Below are 26,333 nucleotides of genomic sequence, written 5' to 3'. Positions count from 1 at the left end.
AGGAACTGAGCCCAGCTTCCCGAACGATGGGGTGAAAACAGGCTGACAGAAGCCACGTCAGCTGTGTCTCAAATGTGAGTAGCATGTTAAGCAGAAGAACCCCAGAGACCTGGGGAGACTGCACATGCTTTATCTTTTAAAAATGATTATTACTGGGGCGCCTGGGTGGCTCAGTCGGTTAAGCGGCCGACTTCAGCTCAGGTCACGATCTTGCGGACAGTGAGTTCGAGCCCCGCGTCAGGCTCTGGGCTGATGGTTCAGAGCCTGGAGCCTGTTTCCGATTCTGTGCCTCCCTCTCTCTCTGCCCCTCCCCCGTTCATGCTTTGTCTCTCTCTGTCCCAAAAATAAATAAACGTTGAAAAAAAAATTTTTTTAAATGATTATTATTGGGGTGCCTGGGTGGCTCAGTCAGTTAAGCAGCCGACTTCGGCTCAGGTCATGATCTCGCGGTCCGTGAGTTCGAACCCCGCAGCGGGCTCTGTGCTGACCGCTCAGAGCCTGGAGCCTGTTTCGGATTCTGTGTCGCCCTCTCTCTGACCCTCCCCTGTTCATGCTCTGTCTCTCCCTGTCTCAAAAATAAATAAAACATTAAAAAATTTTTAAAAATGATTATTATTTTAAGAGTGAGATAACCACAATATAGACCATCTGTGAGAGGATACTGACCTGTTACCTGGTAGGAAGTGACATCCTCAGAGAAGCAATGTCATTAACCAATAGAGAAGTTTACAAAAACTCAGGTGGTACCAAAGTGAACAAGCGTAGGCTCTATCGCTTTTCTCATCCATAATGAAAACTAATATATGGACCGTTTCCATTGGGAGATATTAAATATCGGGGACATTTCTTCCCTCGAAGTTTCTCGGGCTGCCAAAGGGGCTGAAGGATCACAAGGAACAGAAGTAGTCACCACGTGGACCTCAAACTCTTCCCAGCTGCACTAGACCCCTTTCCACTGTGCTATGTCATCAGTTCTCGCGACACTCGCCACCAAAATGTACCGCATACAGTCCATTCCTAATCTGCGGGGTAATTGTTACCTTCTACTGGTGTCTATATCTGTTCACAGTGGGAAGAGAGCATTCACATCAAGAATGGTTTGACGAGCACACATCATCACCCCCATTTAACAGATGAGCAGATCGAGGTTCATAGAGGCTGCGGTAAGGCGGTTCCGTAGCAGAGTAAAAGTAACCAGTAAACAGAGTAAAAGGCCAGGATTAAGCAGCCAGGTCTTTGGACTCGTGGTTAGATGAGGTTTGCGCGAAGAAACGGAATTGTCACTCCAGTTGTGGAATGGACCTTCACCTCTTTCTCCTGCTGGTTGCAGATACAGCAGAATTCCAGGGTGCTGCTATTTGCTTAGTTAGTGTATCAGGGCATATCTCTTCAACCTGACCATAAACTTCTCGATAGATAGCAAGATGGTTTTGAGAATGAAGTGAGATCGTGTCTAAAGAAGGTTCGTACGTGGTTCCTAGCGAATAGGGTTCTCTCCCGTCACTAGTACATTGCATTTTTTTTTTTTTTTATAGGAACCAACTTGCAGTTAGCTGTGCTGACTGGGCATGTCAGTTTCTGCTTCTTCCCCAAACCCCCCCCCCCTTTTCCGGTAAAGGATTTTACAAAGCCCTCAAAGATGAAGAGAATGGGAGATGAAATAATCCGTGAAAGCTGTAAATGGAATTTGGAAATCTGGAGAGCAGGCGGACAAATGCCTTGTTGGACCAGAGAAAGCTGTGTACAGTGCCGGGGGGGGGGGGGGACAATAAGAAACAAATACATTTCCTCACATGGTGCCCTAGAAAGATCTAAGTCTTTGGCACGCCAGGTGCCTTTGAGGTCAGGGTTGCAAGCAAGACTGGAAACAGACTTGCTAGAACCCTGTGGAAAAGGCATTTTGATGCCCGGATTACCTCCCCATGTTAATAGCCAGGCAACCACTGGCTCAACAGGAGACTGAGGGTTTTCCTTAGGTGGCACGGAATCAGAACGACTCTGGACGCGGAGGCCTCGGGCATAGCTGACAAGAGGGCGCGTGGCCGAGGCACAAAACTGAAAATAAGGCTTTGAGAGAGAATCTGAATACCCCAAGTTCAATTCTCCCAGCTCCTTCCCCTTTGTCTCCTGGAACACTCCTACCCAGGCTTGTATCTCCTATCGTTTCTCGTTTCAACCAATTTCCTCTTGAGCATCTACTCTGGGTAAAGCCCTGAGCCAGGTAGGATAAATGTGTTGGCTTGTATTAGTTTGCTGCTGGACAGAGTACCACACGCTGCCTGGCTTACCCAGCAGAAGTGTACTTCCTGTCACACGTTCTGGAGGCTAGAAGTCTAGACCCAAGGTGATGAGAGGGTTGGTTCTTTCTGAGGGCTGAGAATGAGAATCTACCCTGGGTCTCTCTTTTGGCAGCCTCAGGCATTCCGTGACTCGTAGAGGACCGTCTTCTTCCCTCTATGCACGGATGTCTCTGTCCAAATTCCCCGTTTTTTTTTTTAATGTTTGTTTATTTATTTATTTATTTAGAGACAGAGAGAATCCTTAGCAGGCTCTCAGCCTGACACAAGGCTCGAACTGATGAAGAGACCCTGACCTGAGTGGAAATCAAGAGTTAGAGGCTTAACCCACCGAACCACCCAGGCTCCTCTCCCCTGCTTTATAAGGACACTGTATTTCATTTTCCTTTTCTCTCCTTGGGTAACAAGCAGGACTTGGACAGTCTGAAATCGCTGTTCTGGGGTTTGGTTCTGAAATGAAAGGGTCGGTGGGGTTGATTCCTTCTGAGCAACGCGAGAGAAAGTCTGGTCCAGGCCCCGCCAGCTGCCCTCGGAGATTCACACTCTCCCTCTGTGAGCTTCTCTGGGGCAGAATCTGTCCTATTGGATTAGGCCCCGTCCTAATGGCCTCATCTTAGCTGGATCATTTGCAAAAAACAAAAGTCTGTTTTCAAATAAGGTCACATGCACGGGTACGGGGGGCGGGGGGTGGGGGGCGGACTTGAACAATTTTAGTGGGGGACACATTTCAACCCATAACACCGGGCATCCACAAGGGTTTCCAGAGACGTGAAGGACGGGGGCTGAAGCACTAGCCAAGCGGGGAGGCCAGCCTGGAAGTGGTGGCCTGGGTCTTGTGGAGTAAGCCAATATCTCGGTAAAGAGTGCGAGGGCCCATTCTTCATCCCACCCCTGCTCCTCAGAACCCCCTTCAGTATATGTAACCAGCCATGGGACCTCTGGGCAGGAAACAGCGTCACGGCGCCCAGCCCTGTGTTCTTTCCTCTTGATTCTATACTGAGCTTGCTCAGGCATCAGGAAGGCCTGCACTCAGACCACAGAGGGTCCCTGCCCAGCACGAATGGAACCTGTCAGTGCTAGATGAAGGTGCCTGTCCCCTGGGGAGAAGAAGCCACATACCCCCGCCACACTGAACACGGAGGCCGGAATGGGGCCACCATTAGCACGTGGAGTAAAGATCTAGGATGTCCCGGCTTGTAGCCTTGGGGGGGCGGGGGGGGGGGTGGCATATTCACCTGAGCAGACAGCTGGGACAAAGGACCCGGAATCTCGCACCCTGGTGAGGTGGGAAAAGAAGTCACAAGTTCAGGCCCATTGAACCTCAAACGTTGCGTCTCACTTCAGAGCCGTCATCAGACTCTGCCACACCACTGCTCAGACGCCATTTGGGCCATGGCTGGAATAGGAGTTCTTTGGAAAAAGCTCTTCTGATCAGGTAGGAAAGGTAAGAAGATGCATGGTGGGGTTCGCTATCAATCTCTCCTGCGTGGCCAGCCCCTGGAGCCCCAGACCAGACAGCATTTATTGTCTCCGATGTCCCTTCATGGAGTGAGAGCTCATCCCTGGCCCTTTGCTATCCAGCAGGTGGGGTGAGAAGGCCTTTACTCCACCAGGACCCCCTATATCTGCCAGAGAAAACTACACGGAGGAGTGTGGGGGGGGGTTTGATCTATTTACGTATTCCTTTCTGCCCCCATATCCCACTCCTATTCCACCTTTGCAGACTGTCTTTCTAATGAGTTCAATGGGCATGTTGAGTTGCAAATGTCCCTCAGGGGGAGAATGTCCTTGTGTTGCACTGCATGTATTTTTTTAAACATTTATTTTTGAGAAAGAGAGAGACAGAATATGAGCGGGGGAGGGGGAGAGAGGGAGACACAGAATCCGAAGCAGGCTCCAGGCTCTGAGCTGTCAGCACAGAGCGCGATGTGGGGCTCAAACCCATGAACCACGAGATCATGACCTGAGCCGAAGTTGGACGCTTAACCGACTGAGCCACCCAGGTGCCCCAACACTGCATGTATTTTTAATTTACTAATGTCCTTGATTTCCTCCAATACCATGTGGAAGTTGCCCATTTTTACTCTCTCAGTGAAGGGTCCCCTGTCTGCCTGCACCTCCTGGTCACCCACAGACATGTCCCTTTATGGAATACATTTGAGAAATTCTTTAGGAAACGTGCCCCGGAAGGGAGTTGAAGCCCCGTTGTGCACTCGCATATCCACGCAGACACTGGGCAGTATTCAACTTGCTAACATATTAATGCTCTAAGAGGCACAAAATGATACACCCCTTTTCCTTACCCGTTCTTCCAAGTGCTTTGGATTTTCTATATATAAGTTTCCTGTTCCCTTTTTTCACTCATTTCTGATTTGGGGTTTCTGTCTCGGTCTTCTTGACTTCGAGGCGTTCTTTATCTATTATAAGTACTAATCCTTTGGTCCGTTTCCAACATCATATATAATTTTCTGCCATTCTGTCAGCTCTTTATTAACTTTATACGTGGTGTCCTTCACTGACCAAAAATCCTTAATTTCGATAGAAGCACTTTCCAGAATACGGATCAGTGGGATAGAGCTGAGAGTCTAAAAATAAGTCCTCACATCTCTAGGCAGTTGATGTTTGACAAGGGGTGCCAAAGCAAATCAGTGAAGAAAGAACAGTCTTTTCAACAAGTGGTGCTGAGACCATTGAAGATCCACAGTAGGAGATAACGCAAAATGTATATTGGCCTCCCCTGTAATTCCTGACACAGGGCTCCTGAAGGGCCTGTAATTTCCTGGGTGATAGGAGCATCTTTTGTTCTGATGAGGCAACTCTGGGTGGGCTCCTGGTGGCTCTTGGATGAGGGTCACCGGAAAGACCAAGCCGTGAATAGCAGCTTGGAATGTTCAACCTTGCCCTCCCTCCCTCCACCCTGCTCGCCATGCTCCAGAGAGGGAAGGAAGGCTGGAAATGGAGTTGATAATTGAAGCCCCCATAAAAATAGGAGCCTCCATACAACCCCAATGGAATGGGTTTGAGGGAGCCTCCAGGCTGGTGGGCACATCCACACCAGGAGGGTGACACAGCCCAGCGCCACGGGGACAGAAGCTCCGATACTCAGGACCTTCCCAGAGCTCACCTTATGCATTGCTTCACCTGGCTGTTCATCTGTGCCCTTTATCACATCCTTTAATAAACACCTAAGTGTTTCCCTGAATTCCGTGAGCCACTCTAGCCCATTAACTGAACCTGACAAAGGGGTCACTGGAACTTTACAGCCCGTTGGACAGAAGCACAGGTGATAACTTGGGCTTGAGACTGGCATCTGAATGGGAGACAGTTTTGTGGGGCAGGGCCCCTTTTCTGTGGGATCTGACACTATCTCTAGGTAGATGTGTCCGAACTGAGTTTAATTGTAAGAGACCCAGCAGGTGTTACAGAGAGTTGCTTATTGTTTGGGGGCAAAACTACCTATTCGGTGAGGAGAAGGGTCAGAAGTGCTTTGTGTGAGTAGCACAGGAGACACAGCTGCATATGAAGGAAAAGCTCAGATTTTTACCTTTACACACATGAAAAAGAATGAAGTTGGACCTCTACCTCATACCATATCCAAAAATTAACTCAAAATGGATCAAAGACAAGAACGTAAGAACTAAGACTACAAACACTCAGAAGAAAACATAGGTGTACATCTTTGGGACCTTGGATTTGGCAGCGGTGTCTCAGATAGGACACGAAAAGCACAAGTCACGAAAGGAAAAATAGATAAATTGCACTTTCTCAACCTGAGTAGTGTCTGTGCTTCAAGGCACACCAGCAAGAAAAGTAAAAAGACAACACACTGAATTGGAAAGGATGTCTCCAAATCATATGTCTGCTATAGAACTTATAGCTGGAATGTGTGAAGGACGTTGGCAATCCAATAATAAAAAGCAGATTTTAAATTTTAAAAAGCAAATTTTGAAATGGCAAAGGATAGATAGAGGCACCTGGGCGGCTCAGTCAGTTGAGCATCCACCTCTTGGTTTCATCTCAGGTCGTGATCTCACGGGTTTGTGGGTTCGAGCCCCAGACGGGGCTCCCATGCTTGCGGAGCCTGCTTGGGATTCCCCTCTTTCTCTCTTTTTGCCCCTCTCCCCTGTTTGTGTGCTCGCTCGCTCTCAAAATAACTAAATAAACTTAAAAAATAAAATAAACTAAAATGGCAAAGGATCCAAATTGACATTTTTCCAAAGGTTTGCAGATGGCTGATAAGCAGGTGAAAAGAGACGTTCGCTGTCACTAGCCATCAGGGAGAGGCAAATCTGGAGCGCTATGGGGCACCCCTTCTCACGGACCGGGACAGCCAGAATTAGAAAGATGAACGAGAAGCCGTGCTGGAGAAGATGTGCTCAAATCAGACTCTCGTTCCCTGCAGATGGGGGGGTGGGGGGGTGGGGGTGAAGTCTCGTAGCCGCTTTGCAAAACAGTCTGGAAGTTCCCCCAAAAGGTTAACTAAACACAGAGTCACCGTATAACCCAGTAATTCCACTCCTAGGTGTCTGCCCGAAAGAAACGAAAACAGAAGTCCGCACAAACACTGGTACACGAATGTTCAGAGCAGCATTATTCCTCACAGACAGAAAGCTAAAATAATTCAGGTTTCCATCAACCAACGAATGGATAAATAAAATGTGGTGTAATGGAATATTATTCCCCCATGAAAAAGGTGCACGAAAACATTATGTTAAATAAGAGAAGCCAGGGGCGCCTGGGTGGCTCAGTCAGTGAAGCGTCGGTCTCTTGGTTTTGGCTTAGGTCACGAGCTCAGTTTCATGAGTTCGAGCCCCGCGTGGGACTCCACGTTGCCAAGGCAGAGCCTGCTTGGGATTCTCTCTCTCCCCCTCTCTCTGGGCCCTTCCCCCACTCATGCTGTCTCTGTCTCCCTCAAAATAAATAAACTTTTAAAAAATAATAAATAAATACACAAATACATACACGAATACATAAATAAATACATAAAAGAAGCCAGTCGTGAAGAACCACATATTGTATGCTTCCATGTGTACGAAATGTTCAGAACAGGTAAATCTATTGGAAGCAGAGGGTAGATCAGTGATTGCCTGGGGTGGCGTGGGGGAGGGGGGATGGAGGGATTTGGGGGTGATGTCTAAAAGGCACAAGGTATCTTTGCAGAGAGGATGAAAATATGTTCTAAACCTGGGGTAATGGTTACATGGCTTTGTGAAAATACAAAAACCCACTGAATTTTACACCTTAAGTGGATGAATCGTATAGGATGTGAATTAAATCTTGACAATAAAGCTGTTGCCAAAAAAAAAAAAAAAAAAAAAAAGATCACCATCACCCCCCAATGTACTCGTCACCAGAATCCAACATTTTCCCAGTTGCATTTCCTATCCCCCTACAGTCAGGCCCTAACTTCCAAGTTTGATTTTTTTTTTTTTCTTAGATGGTCAAAGTTTGCATCCATGCTTAAAAAAGCATTGCTTCTTGGATTTATTAGGTATATAAAGGCTTTAGGAAAATCGGATGTATTAATAAGTGTGTTAGTGTGTTTTGAAATATCTAAAGCAGTAGTTCCCAAACTTTGGGGGGGGTTGGGTGTTGGGGGGTGGCCGCTTTTAAAATCCTGACGCCCAGGAACCACCGCACACCAATTAAATCGGTTCCTGAGGGTAAAAACGGCATCCATAGTTTTAATGATTTTCCAGGTGATTCCAACGTGCCACCAAGTTTGTGAAATTTAGCTTAACTATGGAAATTGTGAAAGACGTTTCAGTGGAGTCTCTCATCTACTAACCTCATGAGGTCATTAATTCTAATGTAGGAACGAAATGAAAGGTTTACACGACAGTCGTTTTGCTAAGTGGAATAACGGGATGCGCCCAAGTTGAGCTGACGATAAAAGTTTTGAAAATGTATCACCGAATTCTTAAATCACTGGCTATTTAAATACTGCAGATGAGAAATGGAACTACTTAGACCCGAAACTTGTCGAAGTTTCCAGCATCTGCAACATCCCCAGAGGACGGAAAACCGGAGGGACAGCGGGGTCACCGAGACCTTCACGTGGTCCGGGCCGCAAGGGAGTTCAAGTGCCAGAGGCCCGGAAAAGGATCGCGCTGGCCAGGAAGTTTTGCCCGGTGTCCCCGCAGCCTCGGCAGCGGCCCCACGGGGACTCGCCGCCCATGGCCGCGTGGCCGCCGCACGGAGGCGGGTGAGGCGCGGGGACGCGCGCTCCGAGCCCGGGGGACGCGCGGGCGCGGCGCGGAGATGGGCCCGCGAGCGCGGCGCGCGCTGCTCCTGCTGTTCCTGCCGTTCCTGCTGTTCCTGCTGCGGACCGGGGCTGCGCACCCGCGGCCGCCGCGTGAGTCCGGGCGGCGGGGGCGCCAGATCCAAACCCGCTTTGCAGCGCCGCCGGGGTCGCTAAGTGCGGAGGGACGGCTGGGCCGCGAGCGCCGCCTCTCCCGGGAGGGGGCGCCGCCGCCGGGCGCGGGCGGGGTGGTGAGACCCCCCTCGTCGGGGACCTGTGACCCCCCCTCCCCCGTCCCAGCTCCCCAGGGTGGCGCCCGGAGCCACCCGCTCCCCCCCGCCGACCGTGAAGACAAATCTGTGCGTTTCTCACTGAGGCCGAGCTAGGATCCTGGGACTCGGGTCTGGGTGCTCCTGCTCCGCTTTTGGCCGTGTCTCGTCCCCCGGCCGTCCCCAAACAGGAAGTCCTTCTCCCGAGAGACGCCCAGGACCGGGCCGCTGTTTCCGCGCGGGGCTCCGCGGAGGGCTGGAGGCCGCGGCCCGGCGGGGTCCCCACCGCACCCCACCTGGCGAGCCGGGGGCTGGGCTGGCCGCGCCCCCCACCCGCACCCCCCTGCGGCCTCGGGTGGGGGGAGGCCCCGAGCCAGATCCGCCCGGGCCTTAGTGACTCTGGGCGCTTGTGCTTTTCCCTGGAAGAAGAGCCTATCTGTGATTTCCGGGCTTTTGGACTGAGCGGCACGGTTCTCATTTCCAGCCGCTGGAGGTTGGTGATCTGCGGTGTTAACCGTACGGTGTAATTAACTGGCCTTTACTAAAGGACGCCAGCGTGATGTCCCCTAACGTTTAAGTAATGAACTCGCTGTCCTGTGGTCTAGGTTGGACTCTACGGTGCATTGGGGAGGTCGGAGCTATTCTTAGGGTGACTTTAGGGGCGGTTAAACCGGCCCTGGGGTTAAATACGCACCCACCCCCCCTCCAGGTTACAAAGAATTGAGGCAGCCCCTCTCTGGTGGGAAAAGAAGTACCAGCACGGTTTCTAATCTCAGTCGACCGCGACGCTTTATATGCCTTTGCACAAAAGCCTGGGAACAACACGGACGGTTCCTCGTCCGTGTATCCACGGTTTATCCATGAGGAGGATGAGGCAGGACCCGCTCCTGGGTGATTTTGTTCCATGTTACCCTGGGCTTTTGAGGCAGAACCCGGGTCTCTGTGGCTGACTGTTCAAGGTCACGCCCCATCAGAGGCTGAATCATGAATTGGATGTCGAACAGAAATATTCATCGCTCACAAGTCTAAAGAGGGTACCAAGCGAGTGTTGCCCTGTTCTAGGCCCGCGGGGAGGTGGGAGCCATCCTTGCCCTCCCCCCCCCCCCCGGATATTTTGCATTCTAGTGGGAGGATGGTCATGAACAAAACGACACAGAGCACCAGGGAGTGCTAGGAGCTGTGAAGACACCCAGGGCAGGCCCTCTGGGGCCAGGGGACAGCGGGGACCCGAAGGAAACGAAGGTCATGGCCACTCGGAGCTCTGAGTGGGCCCTGAAAGTTGAATTGGAGCAGGCGTTGGGGCCCCGGTGCTACTGACACTTTTCTGTCATGGGGACCCTTGCGGGCTTTGTGGGAGGGCTTACAGCATGCCTATCCTTAACCCACTGGATGTCAGTGGCACTCCTCCCAGTGACGGAGGCCAAACACATCTCCAGACACTGCAACCTGTCTGCTGAGAGACCATTCCCAGTCTGGGAACCCCTGGGCTGCAGGAGGGGCAGGGACATCGGTGTAGCGGGCACGCAGGGGCCACAGGCCACATGTAGTCTGGAGGCAGGTGCTGAGGGAGGTCTGGGTGTTGGGTGAGAGAAAGAGAACCGTCAACGGCGACTCTGTTATGCAATTATTTTAAAATGTTTATGGGCTCGAGGAGTAAGGCGACAGGTGATGCCGTGGCCGCGACGGTGAAGGCAGAAGAAATCCGGAGCCTGGTTTTGGACTTGAGATTCCAGTTGGTCATCCCCGCGGGTGGTGTCCTGTGGGCAGCTGGGCGTAAGAATAAAAATAGGGCACATCTCACCCATTCATCCAGCAAGTCTGTGCTGAGCACCTCTCATGCTGGGCAGGCAGGGGCCCCCAGCGCCGAACCCCCCGTTCCAGGACTGAGGAAGCTGTCGGGGAAACTCACCTGCTGGATACAGGGCTTGGGCTTACTGGGGCTTCTTCCCTATTTGCTTTGCAAGTGTCTTAGTGCTGAAAAGGTGCCCTGGGTGGTTCAGCAGCAGACCTCCCAGCATCTGGTAGCAAACATTTGCTGGTTTCAGTAACAGGGAAGGGTTTCGAGCTGGGAGTAGTGTGGAAAAAACCCACCAGCAAAGTCCTCTGGACTTGGGTCTGATTCAGTCTGAGCATCAACTCCTGGGCTCAGCTGCCCCGGCTAGAGACACGTCGGGATCTTATGGAGCCTGTGGGCTGCAGGGGCGATTGCCTGAATTGTGAGAAGAGGGGCAGAGGCCGGGGGCCGGAAGGAGTGGCAGTCTGCCGGGGAGGGGGGGCGGGGGGCGGGACAGGGAGAGCAGACAGGCCTGTTGCGGAGGGAGGAGAGGCATCACACTCCACATCTCATGGGGTGGGCCGTGACACAGCAGGGGCTGGGCGTTGATTCAGAGGGGCTACGGCACCTCCCAGTCCCCCTGGGGGCCCACGGGGCTGTCCTGTCACCTTTTCTCCAGGGTCCCACTCCCTGAGCTACCTCTTCATGGGCGCCTCAGTGCCAGACCTTGGGCTGCCCCTGTTCGAGGCCTTGGGCTACGTGGACGACCAGCTGTTCGTGTCCTACAATCACGAGAGTCGCAGGGCGGAGCCCCGCGCCCAGTGGCTCGAGGATGGGGCCCCCAGCCAGCTGTGGCTACAGCTGAGTCAGAGCCTGAAAGGGTGGGATCACATGTTCATCGTGGACTTCTGGACCATCATGGACAACCACAACCACAGCAAGGGTACGCGGACGGGGCCCTCACTTTCCGGGGGTGGGCGGAGCGTTTCTCTCCCTCAGAGAGGCATCTGGGGGCCAGAGCAGGGAGTGTGGGGTCCCGGGGGGAGGAGGGGGCGTGTGTGAGGTCGTTCGGTCCCTGGGGACGGTGAGAGAGGGACTTACTCCTGTGGTTTCAGTAACAAAGCTCGGGGTGTCGTCAGAGTCCCACACGCTGCAAGTGATCCTGGGCTGTGAGGTGCGAGAGGACAACAGCACCAGGGGCTTCTGGAACTACGGCTACGACGGGCAGAACTACCTTGAATTCCGCCCTGAAACGCTGGACTGGAGGGCTGCAGAGCCCAGGGCCTGGGCCACGAAGCTGGAGTGGGAAGTGAACGCGATTCGGGCCAAACAGAACAGGGCCTACCTGGAGAGGGACTGTCCTGTGCAGCTGCAGAGTTTGCTGGCGCTGGGGACAGGGGTTCTGGACCGGCAAGGTATGGTGGGAGCACCCCCCCCCCACTCATGCCCGAGGGGAACGCGGGGCGAGGTCCGGGGCTCAGGCCTCAGAGGTAGCCAGGGTCCTGTGACTCTCCGGGAAGGACCCGAGGTCCGAGGTCTCCACCTTAGAACCAAGGTGTCTGACGGCCAAGGGTCACGGCTTGCGTTTTTCCCTCCGTGCCCGCGGCCGGAGAAGCAGTATCTGTGACCTTGTGATGTAACCAAGAGCCCTGTGTATATTTACACCTTTTAGGAACTCAGCAATGTCAATTGTCACATGAATGCCAGGTCACGAGAGTACCCACCGGCGGTGGGGGGCACCAATCAGAGTAACAGGATCCTTGGGAGGTTAAAGGTTACCGTCACAGATCTGGTCACAGAGCCCCAGAACCCAGAGATAGTCCCTGAAGCCTGGCTATCTTCCAGGCCCTTCTTACAAGATTTCTTGTTGGGTTGGGCGAGGTGAATTGCCAGGAGTGGTTGTTCAACCCCCTCTGAGCCACATCCAGGGTAATTTTACCTGGTTCCGTGTAACACGCAGAAGATCCGAGCTGCCCGCGTGCACGCTCGTGTGCGGGCCAGGCGGACAGACTCGGCTGCCGTCCCCGTAGCGCCACGTCAGGGCCAAGCCCCGCAGCGAGCTCTAGGACACAGAATGGCGTCTCTCCGGCAGCCCGCCCCGTCTGAAGAGGGCGTCTTGTCCCTCTAACCCGTAGAGGAGGGAAGTGAAAGCTCCAGTCTTCCTGGCAAGGGTGGAAAGATCCCCTCTCCAGATCCTTCCTCCTTCCTGTCCAGTGCCTCCCTTGCTGAAGATGACTCATCATGTGGCCTCTGCAGTGACCACTCTACGGTGTCAGGCTCTGAACTTCTACCCCCAGAACATCACCATGAGGTGGCTGAAGGACAGGAGGCCACTGGAGGCCAAGGACGTTGAGCCTCAGGACGTGCTGCCCAACGGGGACGGGACCTACCAGGGCTGGTTGGCCGTGGCCGTGCCTCCCGGGGAAGAGCACAGATACACCTGCCTGGTGGAGCACCCGGGGCTAAACCAGCCCCTCGCTGCCACGTGGGGTACGGACGAGAGGGGCGGGCCGAGGGGCTCTGTCGTGGGTGGAACCCGAGCGCTAGCCCGCGGGGAGGGGGGTCTGCGGCGACCCTCACAGCTCCCTCTCGCCTTTGCTCTTTCAGAGCCGTCGGTGCCCAGCACCCTGGTCATTGGAGCCATCAGTGGGATCGCTGTTTGTGTCATCCTCTTTGTTATTGGAGTTCTGTTCCGAATCTTCAGGAAAAGGCAGGCTTCGAGTGAGTAGGAAGAAGGAGGACGTCTCTTAGCACCTCGGACCCCAGGACACGCGAATTCTGCAGGAAGCGGGGCTTTGGGAGGGCAAAGCGGACCTGGCACCCACGAGAAGCCTGTTCCTTTTTTCCTTTGGGAGCACTGGTGCCTCCTTGGGAGCCGGAATGCGTGCTTTTCCTCAGAGTGGAAGGTGCAAATTCCACAAACTTCTTTTGAGCACCGGCTGTTTTGCGAGGTGCTGTTTAAGGTAGTGCAGGGGCTCTGGAGCTGAGGTCGTCACCGTGGTCATTCGGAGAACGAGGAAGGTGGGGGGGGGTTCTGCACAGGTGGAACAGCCACGCAGCCCCCCGAGCAGGAGGCCTCGTGGGAGGTGAGGAATCATCGCCTCATCCCGGCCATCACCACATGTGCCTTCCTAGCTCCTGAGGGAGCATCTGCGGCGTGGGGCGGGGGGGAAGAGGGGCAGACAGAAGGCAGCCGCAGAGCCCTGGGGGCCTTGAGAATGTTCTACAAGGAGACCCCGGGGAAGTCAGTGCAGGGACAGTAGGGGGTCTGCGATCTCACAGTTGGAGGAGTCAGGAGGTGAGAGGGAAGGCAAAGGAAGACGCGGGCTAGAAAGCTGGTAAGCAACTCCCGGTGAGAGCTGATGGTGTGTGAACCCCCGGGGGGCTCTTCCAGCAGGGAGTGGTCCCCGTTGAGGTGACTGGATGAGGGAGGTGAGGGCCAGGGAGGTGACAGCACGCCCCTGTCCTGTCTCTCCTCTCTACAGGAGGAGCCATGGGGGACTACGTGTTGGCCGAATGTGAGTGACAGGCAGCCTGGGACCTCTCGTGGGAGGAGACGTGGAGACTGAAAGAGAGGGCGCCCTGGGGCCTTCTTTGCTTCCAGGACTGAGTCGGACCTAACAAGTAGGAAGCCACCGAGGAACTCTCTGCTTGCGGCCTTCCCCGTTCATTCTCGAAAAGTTTCTCTCATTTAGGTTTTTGAGTTCCTGCGCCTCTCTGGAACCGGCTCTCCGGAATCTCCAGCCGCCTCTAGGGTCTGCCTTATTTTCTGCACCATTTCGGACTCCGTATACCTATGGCCTCTCCTCTCCCACCTCTGGAATAGGGCTCCTAAAATTTTGGGGGGCTCACAGTTCCTTTCAACATCTGAGAAAAACCGTGAACTTTCCCCTTGGGACATGGGAGTCTCAGACCCTTACCAGAATTTTGCGCACACATCCCGGCATTTTCTAGACCCATCCAAGTTTCCTTTTGACCCCCTGCCCTCTCTGTTATCCAGCAATTCACCTGCCACCAAGCCCTGTGGTCTTTTCCACCAGAGGTTGAAGTGGGTCACTGTACAGCCGTGAAGGCCGTGCACTGCACAACCCAAGGAGGCCCATTTCCCAGAAGGGCTCTCAGGCCTGGATGTTTGTGTCCTGTGATAGTTTTCCAGAAAGTGGGTGGGAAGTGTCTTGACGAGGGGCATCTTTTTTCTAATTGGCAAAAAAGTGTCATATAGGTTTCTGTATAGGAATGATTTACGTGAAGGCGTCTACGATGCCTCTGGGATATGCCAGAGTTGGAGGAACACGGTAATTTCCCACTTGGTCTCAGATGCTGTGAAGTGATAATGAAAATGAAAATGAGGAGGAGGAGGAGGAGGAAGAGGAGGAAGAGGATAAGGGGGGGGGGATTTACTTGCTGCCAGACTGAGTTCTGAGACCTACTGACACGCGTTATCTCATACAATTCTTACAATAATTGTTTCATGTTAGCACTATTATCCTCATATTTTTTTAGATGAAGTAAATGTATCCCCGGGCTGCCAGGGAGAGAGGCAGGTTTCAGCCTCTGTCGGATTCTGATCCCTGTCCCGCACCAGTGCATTCAGGCGGTTTAGACGTCGCCCAGGAAATGGAGAAGGGGGGGGGGGGACGGCTCTTCCTGTCTGTCTCGGTGTCTTTACTCTCAGTGAGCTGGATGGAAATGAAGGGGAAACAGCAGAAAATCATCTCAACCACGTTTCCTTTCAAAGTCTCTGGGGAAAGCACTCCACCCCCCATCTGCTCTGTCTGGCATCGCTCCCGGGCCCCCAGGTCAGGGCTGTCATTGCTGGTGTCAGCCTGTCGCCGTGTTGGACCTCACGGTGTTTGGCCTCTGCCGGGGCCACCAGAGTCACAACGCCGGTGGCATTTCCCCCCCAAGAACCGGAGCAACCCTTGTCATATGAAGGATGGCAAAAACGGGGGCCCGGGGGGTTAAGCGTCTGACTCTTGGTTTCGGCTCAGGTCATGATCTCGTGGTTCGGGAGTTCAAGCCCCACGTCGGACCCGGGGCTGACAGCGCGGAGCCTGCTTGCGATTCTCTCTCTTCCCCTCTCCCTGCCCCCCACCCTTGCGCTCTGTCTTTCTCAAAATACATAAACATTAAAAAAAAAATTGTTTTGAAGATGTTAAAACGGAAACCACCAAGCAACCTGGAGGTACCCTGGCATCTTCCTCCTCCCCAACTGTGCAGTTAAAAAAGAAACTGACCTGGGGCGCCCGGGGGTCTCAGTCGGTTAAGCGGCTGACTTGGGCTCAGGTCACGATCTCCCGGTACGTGAGTTTGAGCCCCGCAGCAGGCTCTGTGCTGACAGCTCAGAGCCTGGAGCCTGTTTCAGATTGTGTCTCCCTCTCTCCCTGCCGCTCCCCCACTCGTGCTCTGTCTCTCTCTGTCTCAAAAATAAATAAACGTCAAAAAAAAAAAAAAATTAAAGACCAAATAAAGCTCGACAGTTTGTTTGGTAGGTATTGAATTTGGGCAAAGAGATCTCGATTTTTTTTTTAACTTTTCTTTTTTTCTGGTTACGAAAATTAAGTAGATAAAAAGCACGCATAATTTGTGCTCACTGTAGAAAAGGTGACACTGTCATTCCATTGGCGAGTGGTAAACCCAATTAACGACCTGTGTACTTCCTCTCAGTGTTGCTATATTAAAACATATAAAAGTAACAAATGCATTTTAATAAACATACGTGAATTGCATGGTGTGCTGCCTGATTTTTCTGACGTGCTTATCCATCTTATGGATTCATCAACTTAATAACATTTGTGGGACACTGATGCTGCTTTCAATGTTCTTGCATTTTTTAATGCAAAATTCTCTCTCTGACAAATTCTTTCTCTGTGGATATCCTTCTGTACTCAGAACAGACCGCCCAGAAGCTTCCCGTGCTTTTCTAGCCCATGAAGGATATGTTACAATTAATGAGGCAATGGCTTGTTTTATACTGGTTTTATTTCACACAGGCTGGGATTACAAGGAACACCCTAGCCTTCATTCACAGTGGCCCGTGTTGCGGACCATTGGCGACTGGTCTGTTACTTTTCTTGTTATAATGGAAGTTATAAACCTCCGATTCCTCTCCGTGTGTCTTAGCTTAATTTTTCTGCCCTTGTTCATCAAGTCTTAAGGTCGACTACATTTGAAAAATCAGGATTAACATTTTACATTCTGAATCTTGTATCACCTCTGGCAAAACCGCCTCCAAAGCGCCGTAGTGTGGAGAAGGGTGCCACCTGGTGGCTGTGATCAAAAGTGTCACGGTGGTCATGTGACCGTTGAGAGCTGGGGCCGGGATTTGGGCGCCGGGCCCAGGATCCATGGAGAAGAGGTGGGCGCTTGACCCCGTTTGTGGAGAAGAGCCCCTGAAAGTTTGAGGAAATAAACTAGTCACCAGGTGTTTGCCCACAGGGCACCGTTGAGCTACCTGAACTGGGAACAGAACAGAAAAGGATCTTTGGTAATCTCTCAAGGCAACCTGCCGCAGCTGGTTAAGACCTGCTGGGAGGTCAAGGGCAAAAACTCTCGCTGTGTTTTAATAACATAGTCTTAGGGTGCTGGGAATACTTGATGCACTACAGAGCATTCTTCATGCACACACGGATACACGTTTAAAAACATAACAGCTCTAAAATGCTGGAAAATTCTCACAAGTTAACATTTTAAAGCTATATATTTTTTCTAACCACCCTCTAGTAAGGACTAGAACCCAAGAATGCATGACTTTAAACATTTAAGATTTTCACATGTATGGACAGATATTTCGAGGTTTTGATTTCCCTCTGTAGACGTTGGGTCATCATTGTTTTCATTTGTCTTTTGGAACCAGTGTTAACAGGCAGAATGTCAATTCAATATTAATTTTGGGAGGTGACAATTTCGTTGCAAAGCCTCCTTGGCTTGACATCCTGTAGGTGTATATTGCTTGGCTTGGGTGCATCCTGGTATTTCTTGCATTCTCTTCCTGCGTGATTCTTTCCGGTGTTCACTTGTGCGTGATAGACACGTACGGTGTCTTTTAAGCAGAACTTTTTTTTCTCTCAGCTAATAATTATTACACACTAACCAGACGTCACGTCTTGTTCTGCATACTAATGTTTCTGAAGAAGCCGGTGAGGTAGGAATGACTATTTCATTACCCTTATTTTGCTGTATGGAAACCAAGGCACAGAGAGGTTAAATAACTTGCTAAAGGTTACACAGCTAGAAAATTATTGGGCTGGATTTTTACCGTAGCTAGTCTGGCTCAGGGTCAAGTTCATAACCTCTACACAGTACCTGTTTGTGAGTCAAGAGAACAGGTGGTGGGGCATCGTTCCCAACTTTGTGAGGTGCTCCTGATGGCAACAACCTCTGATGTTTCCTGCAGTGAGGACGGAATCTGTTTTAATATTTCAGATTTTGCCATATCCCTGTAATTGTTTCATAAATATTTGGACGTATTTTCTTGGGGTGTATTTTTTAACTTAAGGACTTTTTTTCTGTCAATAAACAAATTTCTAACTAATGAATTCACGTTTCTGTTTATTCTCTATCATTAAGGGAGAAATTTGGGGATGAGTAGCCTTAAAACACCTATGAACCATTTTTTTCACCAGATTTGGGTAGAAAGTATTGTTAGTGGGGTTTTTTTGCTTGTTTTATTTTTTGAAAGTATGGCTATTTTTTAAACATGAAAGTCTAGCTTTTGATCCAAAGATTCTACAAAAGAATTTTGGAGCCTTCTGTGTACTCCTGGTGGGGCAAGGTGGGGTGAGGTGGGGGTGGGTTGGGTAAGTACCAATATTTGTATAAACCCCAGTCTCATCAGTTAACCTTACTCCATGGGGTTGATTAAATGTCCTGAATTTACAATGTCATTTTCATAAAACAGTCAATAACCAACCAACTTTGATATTGCCAAAGGAGCTTGACAATGTGTGCAGGAGAAAGCATCTGTTTTTTTTTTTTTTAATGTTTATTTATTTTTGAGACAGAGAGAGAGCATGAACGGGGGAGGGGCAGAGAGAGAGGGAGACACAGAATCCGAAGCAGGCTCCAGGCTCCTAGCTGCCGGCACAGGGCCTGACACGGGGCTTGAACTCACGGACCGTGAGATCAGGACCTGAGAAGTCAGAAGCTTAACCGACTGAGCCCCCCAGGCGCCCCTAAAATGTCTGTTTTAAATACGAATGTAACAGCTAATGGTCTTTCCTTTGTGGATGTTTGGAATCGCAGTTTCACCATTAAAACAAATGCAAAATACTTTCTTGGTGCTTTGTGTGTGTGTGTGTGTGTGTGTGTGTGTGTGTGTGTGTGTGATTAAGAGAGTATTCAAGGGAATTTGGAAAATCAAATTCAATTATAGACATTTATAAAAACTTCGAAACAAATAAATGTATCGGAAAGGATAATGTTAGAAATTCTCTGTCCAAAGCACTTTTTTTCTTAGTTGGTCAAAATAAATTAAGAACGTTTATAGGAGCAAGCCCACCCAAGGACAGCAGGCCAAGGAAGTGCAAGGGACAAAAACCCTCAGTAAAATGTTTGGACTGAAAGGAGAAAGAAAGAACACTTTTCTAGAAGAGGAAGGAGAGAGATACAGTGTAAGTTACGGGCCACAGGTAAGCCAGTGGGAGAGACATTTAGAGGAAGTGAATAAGACAGTGGATATTCATACCAGAGAAAAGGTTAGGTGGCTAGGAAGGAGAAATTCATTGACGCTTTAGAATGCAGTGAGATCCCTCAGCCAGTGGCGAGAACAGCTCTCTGCTCCAGACCAGGAGCGATGTCCCCAAATGCCTGGAGACAGCGAATGTTAGAAAGCCCGGGCAAACTAGGTTGGGCGGGGCTGCACTCACACATTTCCTCAACTGTAATATGGTGAAAAGTATTCCTATCCTAGGATTTCTTCTCCCTGAAGTACAACCATACAAAGTGACGGTGGTTCTGGTATTCTCAACCTTGGGCAAGTATCAGAATTGTTTGTTGACTGTAAAATATATCTTAATATATAATATATATTATTACACCATTTCTCAACTCTGATACTCTGAGTCTGCTGCAGAGAGTGGTTGTGGGCATTTCATATTTTCTATAAGACCTTTGATGAACCTCATAGTTTTATTTGTTCAAATGTGTGATGAGACCTATTAGCCACAACTCGTTTGCAGGGTTTTTTACCTGAAGGGCTTAGCTCCCATGTTGAAGGAATGGGGTTCCATGAAATCAGGTTCTCTCTGAGGATGAGCGGGAGGTGAAAAGAAAGCCAGCCACACAGGTTCCAGAGCGAGCCACTCCCTCCCAGGCCACACGACCAAGACCTGTACTCTTCTGAGAGTGGAAGGATCCATGTTTAATATATATCTTTATGTGCATGTTTTAAATTTTTTCTGTCCTAACATTCATGACTTCTGAGTCAGTGTCAGTGAGAAAAATTTATAAATGAAGAAATTAGGAGAAGGGAATAGAAAACAGGAAGAAGATGTCAAAATAAAAGTGACGTTTTATTAATGACAGGGTGGGCAAAATAAAATTGGGAGAAAGCTGACCTAGACTTCTGGTTTAAATCTGGGCCCTGAGGTGCCTGGGTGGCTCAATCAGTTGAGCAGCGCCTTGGCGATCTCAACTCAGGTCAAGCTCTCAAGGTTGTGAGTTCAAGCCCTGCCTTGGGCTCCATGCTGGGTTTGTAGCCTACTTAAAACAAACAAACAAACAAACAAAAATATATAAATGCAGATGGAACCCGCTGGGTTGTGTAGCAAGGGTGGCTCACACCATGTATTTTTTTCCATGAAATTACCACATTATACACACTATTTTTATTTATTTCCATGAATTAAAGAGCATATTGAGATTTCAGTTTTACTTATAATCTCAAACCTTGCACTTTTTCTCTATAGTGTTTGACATTCCTTCCTAGCTAAGTGACCCCATATTAAGTATGTGTTCGAGGTGGGGAGGGTTTAGTAAAAGTCAGGAACCTCAAAACGCTCAATATGGGGGCAGAAGAATGTAATTACTTAATTATTTCGCAAGTGTTACAAATCATATGCCATTCAGAGCTTTCCTACCCTCTGCTGGGTCTCTTTTCTTTGCTAAAACAAGTATGAGGTTCTAACAGGTGGTCTCTCTCAGGCCAGAGTCTCATTTTAAGTATCTGCAATAGGCACCTTTTTGTTAACCAGGATGGAGAGAGGGTGTGCCCTCCCCACCTTTTAACTGGAATAACTGATCTTGGACATTTTCAAAAGCGGCAGCAGGAGGCTAAGGGAAATTTTTGATTTGAAAGGCTCTCTCTTCCAACCACATTCAGATCCAATTCTGCTTTTTTTTTTTTTTCTTAATGGGATTAGCCTTGTTTAAAACACCAATAATCTCATCAAAGGCCCTCCAGGGGAGGGCCTTGTAGGCTTTGTAATGACCTTAATCGAGTATTAGCCCTGCCCTGCGATTAACCCCCAGCTACACCAAATGTTTGTTCTTGTCTCTAAACCTGGAAAAGGTTGAAAAGGGATCAGCTGAGGAGGAAAGCGGAGCTTGTCAGGAATTACAGGCAGAACCGAGAGGCCCAGCAGGGCCAGGAAGAAGGTCCAAGGGCAACGCGTTTTCCAAGCCTAGTTGTACATTCCCTGTCACAGACTTTTGTCGAAACAAGAGTCCCCCAATAAATGTTTGAAAGAAAACAAGAAGTTTTAATTTGCAAATTTTTTTTTGTTTGTTTCCATAGGTCCAGGGCTTACACTGTCCAGCACAAAGAAGGTCATCTAAATACGTCAGTTTAATAGGAATATTAAAAGGGATGGAAGGGAAAGTCCTTTGACCTATAAACGCACCGTCCTTCACATACCACCTCTACATTCCCCCCAAAAAATCGTTCCATAATTTATTAGTTATTAAGTGAAAATACAGACAAACGTGGAGGGGGCGGTCCCTCTAGTCAGCGGCTTTGACATAACACATTCCACTGGCAAACGCGCGCGGAAGAAACGCAGAACAAAAGAGAAACGGGAGCTTTTTGGCGGAAGGAGAGCTGACCCTCCCCCCCGGGCCGCCCTACTGCAGACGAAGGCGAGATTCACTAGCCAATCACAACGTTGGAATGTTAATAAGCTCTCTTTGCCCCACCCCCTGCTGACCTCATGGGGGGGGACCTCGTCAGTGCCTCTTGTTCTCAATCAGGTCCGCAGAAATGCTATTTAAGGAACTGCGTGAGGGCGCAACGCTCACTTCGGTTGCAGCCATGTCTGGTCGCGGCAAGGGCGGGAAGGGCCTGGGCAAGGGGGGCGCCAAGCGCCACCGCAAGGTGCTGCGCGACAACATCCAGGGCATCACCAAGCCCGCCATCCGGCGGCTGGCCCGGCGCGGCGGCGTCAAGCGCATCTCCGGCCTCATCTACGAGGAGACCCGCGGGGTGCTCAAGGTGTTCCTGGAGAACGTGATCCGGGACGCCGTCACCTACACGGAGCACGCCAAGCGCAAGACGGTCACGGCCATGGACGTGGTGTACGCGCTCAAGCGCCAGGGCCGCACCCTCTACGGCTTTGGGGGCTGAGCGCCCGGGACCCGCCATATTTCCAAACACAAAGGCCCTTTTCAGGGCCGCCCACAAAGTCACTTAAAGGGCTGTCGTGCTTGCGGAAATGGGATCGGGGGCATGTAAGACTTCCGCAGGCGCAAAACTGGTGAGCAGTAGGATATTTTTGTGTGGTACTGTAGCAAGTCTTGTGGCGCTTGGGTACACTTTAAGATTTTCAAAGAAATACACACTGGAGTAAATAGGCCAGTAAATGCTGCCAATGAGAGGGTTCCAGAAGGGAAATGCGTTCTGTTCTACACAAACGGAAACAAAAGATCTTCGCCAACGTCCTTCGGATTCATCCGCATGACCGGAAGCGTCCTGGGCATAAAGCTCCGGTGACCGCAGCCGCGGCTATGTAAATGCAGGTCCTCTGAGGACAAGCTCTGATTGGGTGACATTCGGTGTGGCAGAAGCTGCGGAGGGTGAGATTCCGGGGCTATTTTCCTATTGGCCACAAAGGGCTTCATAGCTGTCCCCGGAGCCGGAGGAAAAACCTCGGTTGGTTAACTTTGCGTTTAATCCAGGCGCTACACCAGTACTAGGAGCAAAAAGCACAGAGGCTCCCGGGACCAGTTCTAGACGGATTCGCGCGGTGCCGGGGGCCTGCTGGCTGCCAGGCGCAGGCCGGGGGTCAGTCCACTGCGGGGCACGGCAGTCACACAAGGGACTCACGGCCTTGCCGGTCAAGTGAAGCGTATTTTGGCGCTGCAGCTCCGACCTGGAAGGGAATCGCCGCCGTGTGCAAGCAAGACATGGGCTGTGCATGATTCTGTTCGACTTCAAACCACTGTTTATTCGTTCTGACAAAATTGTCAGAGGCCCTGTTATAGAAATGAATTTAGAAAGGCCAGGCTCTAGTGTTCTCTTCAATACATGGTTATATGCAAAAGAATGCGTTACGTAATTCTGCATTGGGCTTTGTGGGGTTGCCCCCAATACTACCAAGGTCCCAAAGAAATCAGCAGTATGAATTTCGTACTTAAAACCATCTTTAAATAAGAATGCCAGTTCCTAAATTGAGAGCTGGAATAAACGAACTTTTCTTAAAACGAAAAAAGATGCTTTGACTCAGACCCTGAGAATTTCCTAAGAACAGTTTTTGTTAGGTCAGTTCGGACCCTAACAACTCTGTAACCCCACCATTTCCATACAGGTTTTAGAGTTAATATTCTTCAGCCTGTGGAACACAATCTGGACAAGCCTGTACACTCTCTTTGTAAATAAAATACATAGACTTATAATTAGACTAATCCTAAAATGAAGCCATTTCTTAATGTGGCAACATAGTATTTGGAAATATTGAGGATAAGCGCTATTGCAATAGTCTCACAACTGTAAACTGAAAATACTTATTTCTGCTAATCAAGTGAAAAATCGCCCAGATTTAAAAACTTCCCCCTCATCCGGTTTGTTATAAATTTTTTTTTTTTAATGTTATGTTTATTGTACAAAGAGAGAGACAGACGTAAGAGAGGGGCAGAGAGAGGGAGACAGGATCCAAAGCAGACCCCAGGCTCTGGGCTGTCAGCACAGAGCCCCATGGGGGGGCTGGAACCCACAAACCGGGAGATCATGGCCTGTGCCAAAGACGCTTAACCAACTGAGCCACCCAGGCGCCCCAGAAGTTTGTTACAATTTGATTCCTGTATACATTGACACACACCCCCCCAAAGTTGTGAGCAGTGAGTTATGAAACCCTGGTTACAATGTCCCCGTGTACAAGTGTGAACTGTACCGTGGCGCTTGGAAAGAAGTCACCTATGTGTGTGCACGGAGCTGATCTCCACTCCTTCCTCCACATAAACGCAGGTATTCCCAGCTAAGGATGGGGAAGTACAAGGCCGTGTACCCATTTATTTTTATTGATCCTGGGAGTGCAAGCAGGGGGAGGGACAGAGAGAGGGAGAGAATTCCAAGCATGCTCCACACTGACCGTGCAGAGCCTGATGTGGGGCTCGAACTCAGGAACCTGTGATATCATGACCTGAGCCCAGGATCAAGAGTCGGACACAAACGACTGCGCCCCCCCCAGCCCCCTCCCCCATATGCCGTGTTGTAACTAGAAACATTTAAGCTCTTTGGGACCAGGCAACGCAGGAAAAAATTTCAAATACTGGAATCCCTATTGGGCGACACCACATCTGACGAAACTTTCCACATCTTACAATGAAACTTGCTTAGTAGACCGTGCGGTGACCTATTTACGAACTTCTAAGCTTCCAGTGCGGGGCCCTTTTTAAAGTATTTGGGGTGGCTCTTAAAAGAGCCTTTGGGTTCTTTGAGAATCAGCCTTCGGTTTACTTCTTGGATGCCACCTTCCTGGTGCTGGTTTTCTGCTGGGTGACCTTGGCCTTCCCAGCCTTGGGCTCCCCTGCTCGGGCCTTTCCTGGGCTTTGCGCCGGCCGCCTGCCCCGGCCTCCCTTAGCCTTCCTGCTGCCTCGGAGTGCTTTCGGGGCTGTTGCTGCCCGAGGCTTCTTGGCCTTCTGGGTGGTCTTGGCACTCTTCGGGGACTTTGAATCCTTGGAGATCAGCTTCTTCGCCTTGGCAGAAGTGGGCCTTTTGACCTTGCTCTTGCGGGGTTCAGGAATGGTCTTCTTGTTGAGCTTGAAGGAGCCCGAGGCGCCGGTGCCCTTGATCTGCACCAGGGTGCCCTTGCTCACCAGGCTCTTGAGGCCCAGCTTGATGCGGTTGTTGTTCTTCCCCACATCGTAGCCGGCGGCCGCCAGCGCCTTCTTGAGCGCGGCCAGAGACATGCCAGCTCGCTCCTGGGACACCGCGAAAGCCTCCGTGATCAGCTTGGACACAGAAAGGCTCGGGGTCTTGCGACTTGAGCCTGACATGCCCACCGGCTTTCTCCCCCTCCGCTTAGCTAGAGGAGTCTCCACGGGAGCGGGGGCCGTGTCAGCTGTGGCCACAGGAACCTTCTCCGACATATCACGGAGAAATAAACAGAAGTGACGTACCAGGCAAAGCGTACTGTGCAGTGGGATAGGGGTGGAGGGGGAGCCTCAAGGCCTTATATAGAGCACGGCGCGCTGTGATTGGTGCATCGTCAGGCACCGCACCGCCCCTCGGGGGAGGAGCCTTTGTGTTTCTTTTACCCCCAAAAGTTGGATCCCACACAAATCCTCTGAGCAGCATCGCCCAGGGTTTACTGCTGAGTGATCCGTGGAGATCCGGATTTCATGTGCCTTTTCACCTTTTCATGAGAAATGACCTTGCATGCCCGAAGTATCAGATAAAGCCCTTGATTTTCGGCGAAATTCAAGGAGAAGAAGAAAACTTGCTCTTTTCCTTGTAATGTAAAAGTAAGTTTTGGCGCAAAACTTACCTCATCTCTTCTGAGTAGTTTTCCAAACGGGGGGCTTCCAATCGGTGGAGAAAATAAGTTATTCACGCACTGGTTTTTATGGGAAATTCTCTATGTATGTGAAGGAAATAACACAGGTCGCTTAAATGGCTCCCTGTGTAGTTAGACGATGCTTATAGGTATGTGGGTGGCACGTGACCCAAACCAGTCCTCCGTCCATGCAGTTTGATAGAAGACCCTTAAGACTCTAACACGTGATATCTGCTTAGTCCAAATCAGGTCTGTCACCTCCGTGGCTGACGTCCTCAACTGAATTTTGCTTCTGTTTTCAGTCATCCAAACCCCACTCCACCCCACCCCCACTGCCTGATGCCAAGCACACACACGGAAAAAGAGACCGTCCTTATTCTCAATCGCCTATAAAACGGGAGGCAGGAACGGTGGCTGAGCTCAGTGGGAACCACAGGTCCAGATCTCTAACAGAACTGAGTTGGCAGATGTGCCTGTAAAGCTGGAAGAGAGTTCTCGCAACAAGGTTCAGGAGGCTTCTTTGGGCTTGTCCTAGGACTTGCCTCTGTAAGACGTCCAGATGGGGGGGGTTGTTCTTCAAGGCCAGACCTTCCAGGAGGAGAGCAACGCGGTGCGGCCAAAGCTCCCCGGGGTTCTGGAGCCTGCTTCGGATTCTGTGTCTCCCTCTCTCTGACCCTCCCCCGTTCATGCTCTCTCTCTGTCTCAAAAATAAATAAACATTAAAAAAAAATTTTTTTTTAAATGGCCCAATGTCAGAGGTGGGTAGTGTGTTTCTGTAGCCTAAGAAAGACAAGGGCTTCGGCTTTGTGGGAAAGGAGAGAGTCT

The 26,333-nt window shown here is 50.6% G+C and overlaps 3 protein-coding genes and 1 long non-coding RNA gene across 6 annotated transcripts; 2 read left to right on the top strand and 2 right to left on the bottom strand.

The window, feature by feature from the left end:
* The first annotated feature begins 8,376 nt into the window (after positions 1-8,376).
* Positions 8,377-14,256, top strand: HFE (homeostatic iron regulator). Of its 3 annotated transcripts, none has more exons than XM_023253576.2 (6): positions 8,377-8,652; positions 11,261-11,524; positions 11,697-11,996; positions 12,838-13,071; positions 13,189-13,302; positions 14,067-14,256. In XM_023253576.2, the coding sequence occupies exons 1-6, from the start codon at positions 8,559-8,561 to the stop codon at positions 14,105-14,107; spliced, it is 1,047 nt and encodes a 348-aa protein (XP_023109344.2). In that variant the 5' UTR covers positions 8,377-8,558; the 3' UTR covers positions 14,108-14,256. The 3 variants fall into 3 exon arrangements, with proteins under 3 accessions (XP_023109344.2, XP_023109345.2, XP_011280385.2); XM_023253577.2 differs by having other exon boundaries at positions 8,380-8,652; positions 12,796-13,071; XM_011282083.4 differs by lacking the exon at positions 8,377-8,652 and adding an exon at positions 8,803-9,300 and having other exon boundaries at positions 12,796-13,071.
* Positions 10,427-11,261, bottom strand: LOC109500254. Its single transcript, XR_006598604.1, has 2 exons — positions 10,717-11,261; positions 10,427-10,574 (listed from the first exon to the last, which is right to left on the bottom strand). It is a non-coding gene; the product is annotated as an uncharacterized LOC109500254 (long non-coding RNA).
* A 7,545-nt stretch (positions 14,257-21,801) lies between the features above and the next one.
* Positions 21,802-23,414, top strand: LOC101092762 (histone H4). Its single transcript, XM_006931394.5, has one exon. It carries the CDS (start codon positions 21,830-21,832, stop codon positions 22,139-22,141), a length of 312 nt encoding a protein of 103 aa, XP_006931456.1. The 5' UTR covers positions 21,802-21,829; the 3' UTR covers positions 22,142-23,414.
* Positions 23,415-24,213: 799 nt separating this feature from the next.
* H1-6 (H1.6 linker histone, cluster member) lies at positions 24,214-26,090 on the bottom strand. The gene has a single exon (XM_003985721.3). The coding sequence runs from the start codon at positions 25,099-25,101 to the stop codon at positions 24,466-24,468; it is 636 nt and encodes a 211-aa protein (XP_003985770.2). The 5' UTR covers positions 25,102-26,090; the 3' UTR covers positions 24,214-24,465.
* Between the last annotated feature and the right edge of the window lie 243 nt (positions 26,091-26,333).

The sequence above is a fragment of the Felis catus genome, chromosome B2 (genome assembly GCF_018350175.1).
Source record: "Felis catus isolate Fca126 chromosome B2, F.catus_Fca126_mat1.0, whole genome shotgun sequence".
Classification (NCBI taxonomy): Eukaryota; Metazoa; Chordata; class Mammalia; order Carnivora; family Felidae; genus Felis; species Felis catus.
The sequence above is the reverse complement of the archived record's forward strand: the minus strand, read 5'-3'. Positions and strand labels throughout refer to the sequence as shown.

What these genes read in the sequence shown, in the direction of transcription:
- LOC101092762 (XM_006931394.5), top strand. Translation starts at nt 21,830, where the DNA reads ATGTCTGGTCGCGGCAAGGGCGGGAAGGGCCTGGGCAAGGGGGGCGCC.
- H1-6 (XM_003985721.3), bottom strand. Translation starts at nt 25,101, where the DNA reads ATGTCGGAGAAGGTTCCTGTGGCCACAGCTGACACGGCCCCCGCTCCC.
- HFE (XM_023253577.2), top strand. Translation starts at nt 8,559, where the DNA reads ATGGGCCCGCGAGCGCGGCGCGCGCTGCTCCTGCTGTTCCTGCCGTTC. An exon ending in CAACCACAACCACAGCAAGG is followed by an intron (nt 11,525 to 11,696) that starts GTACGCGGACGG and finishes CTGTGGTTTCAG; the next exon opens with TAACAAAGCTCGGGGTGTCG. An exon ending in CAGGAAAAGGCAGGCTTCGA is followed by an intron (nt 13,303 to 14,066) that starts GTGAGTAGGAAG and finishes TCCTCTCTACAG; the next exon opens with GAGGAGCCATGGGGGACTAC.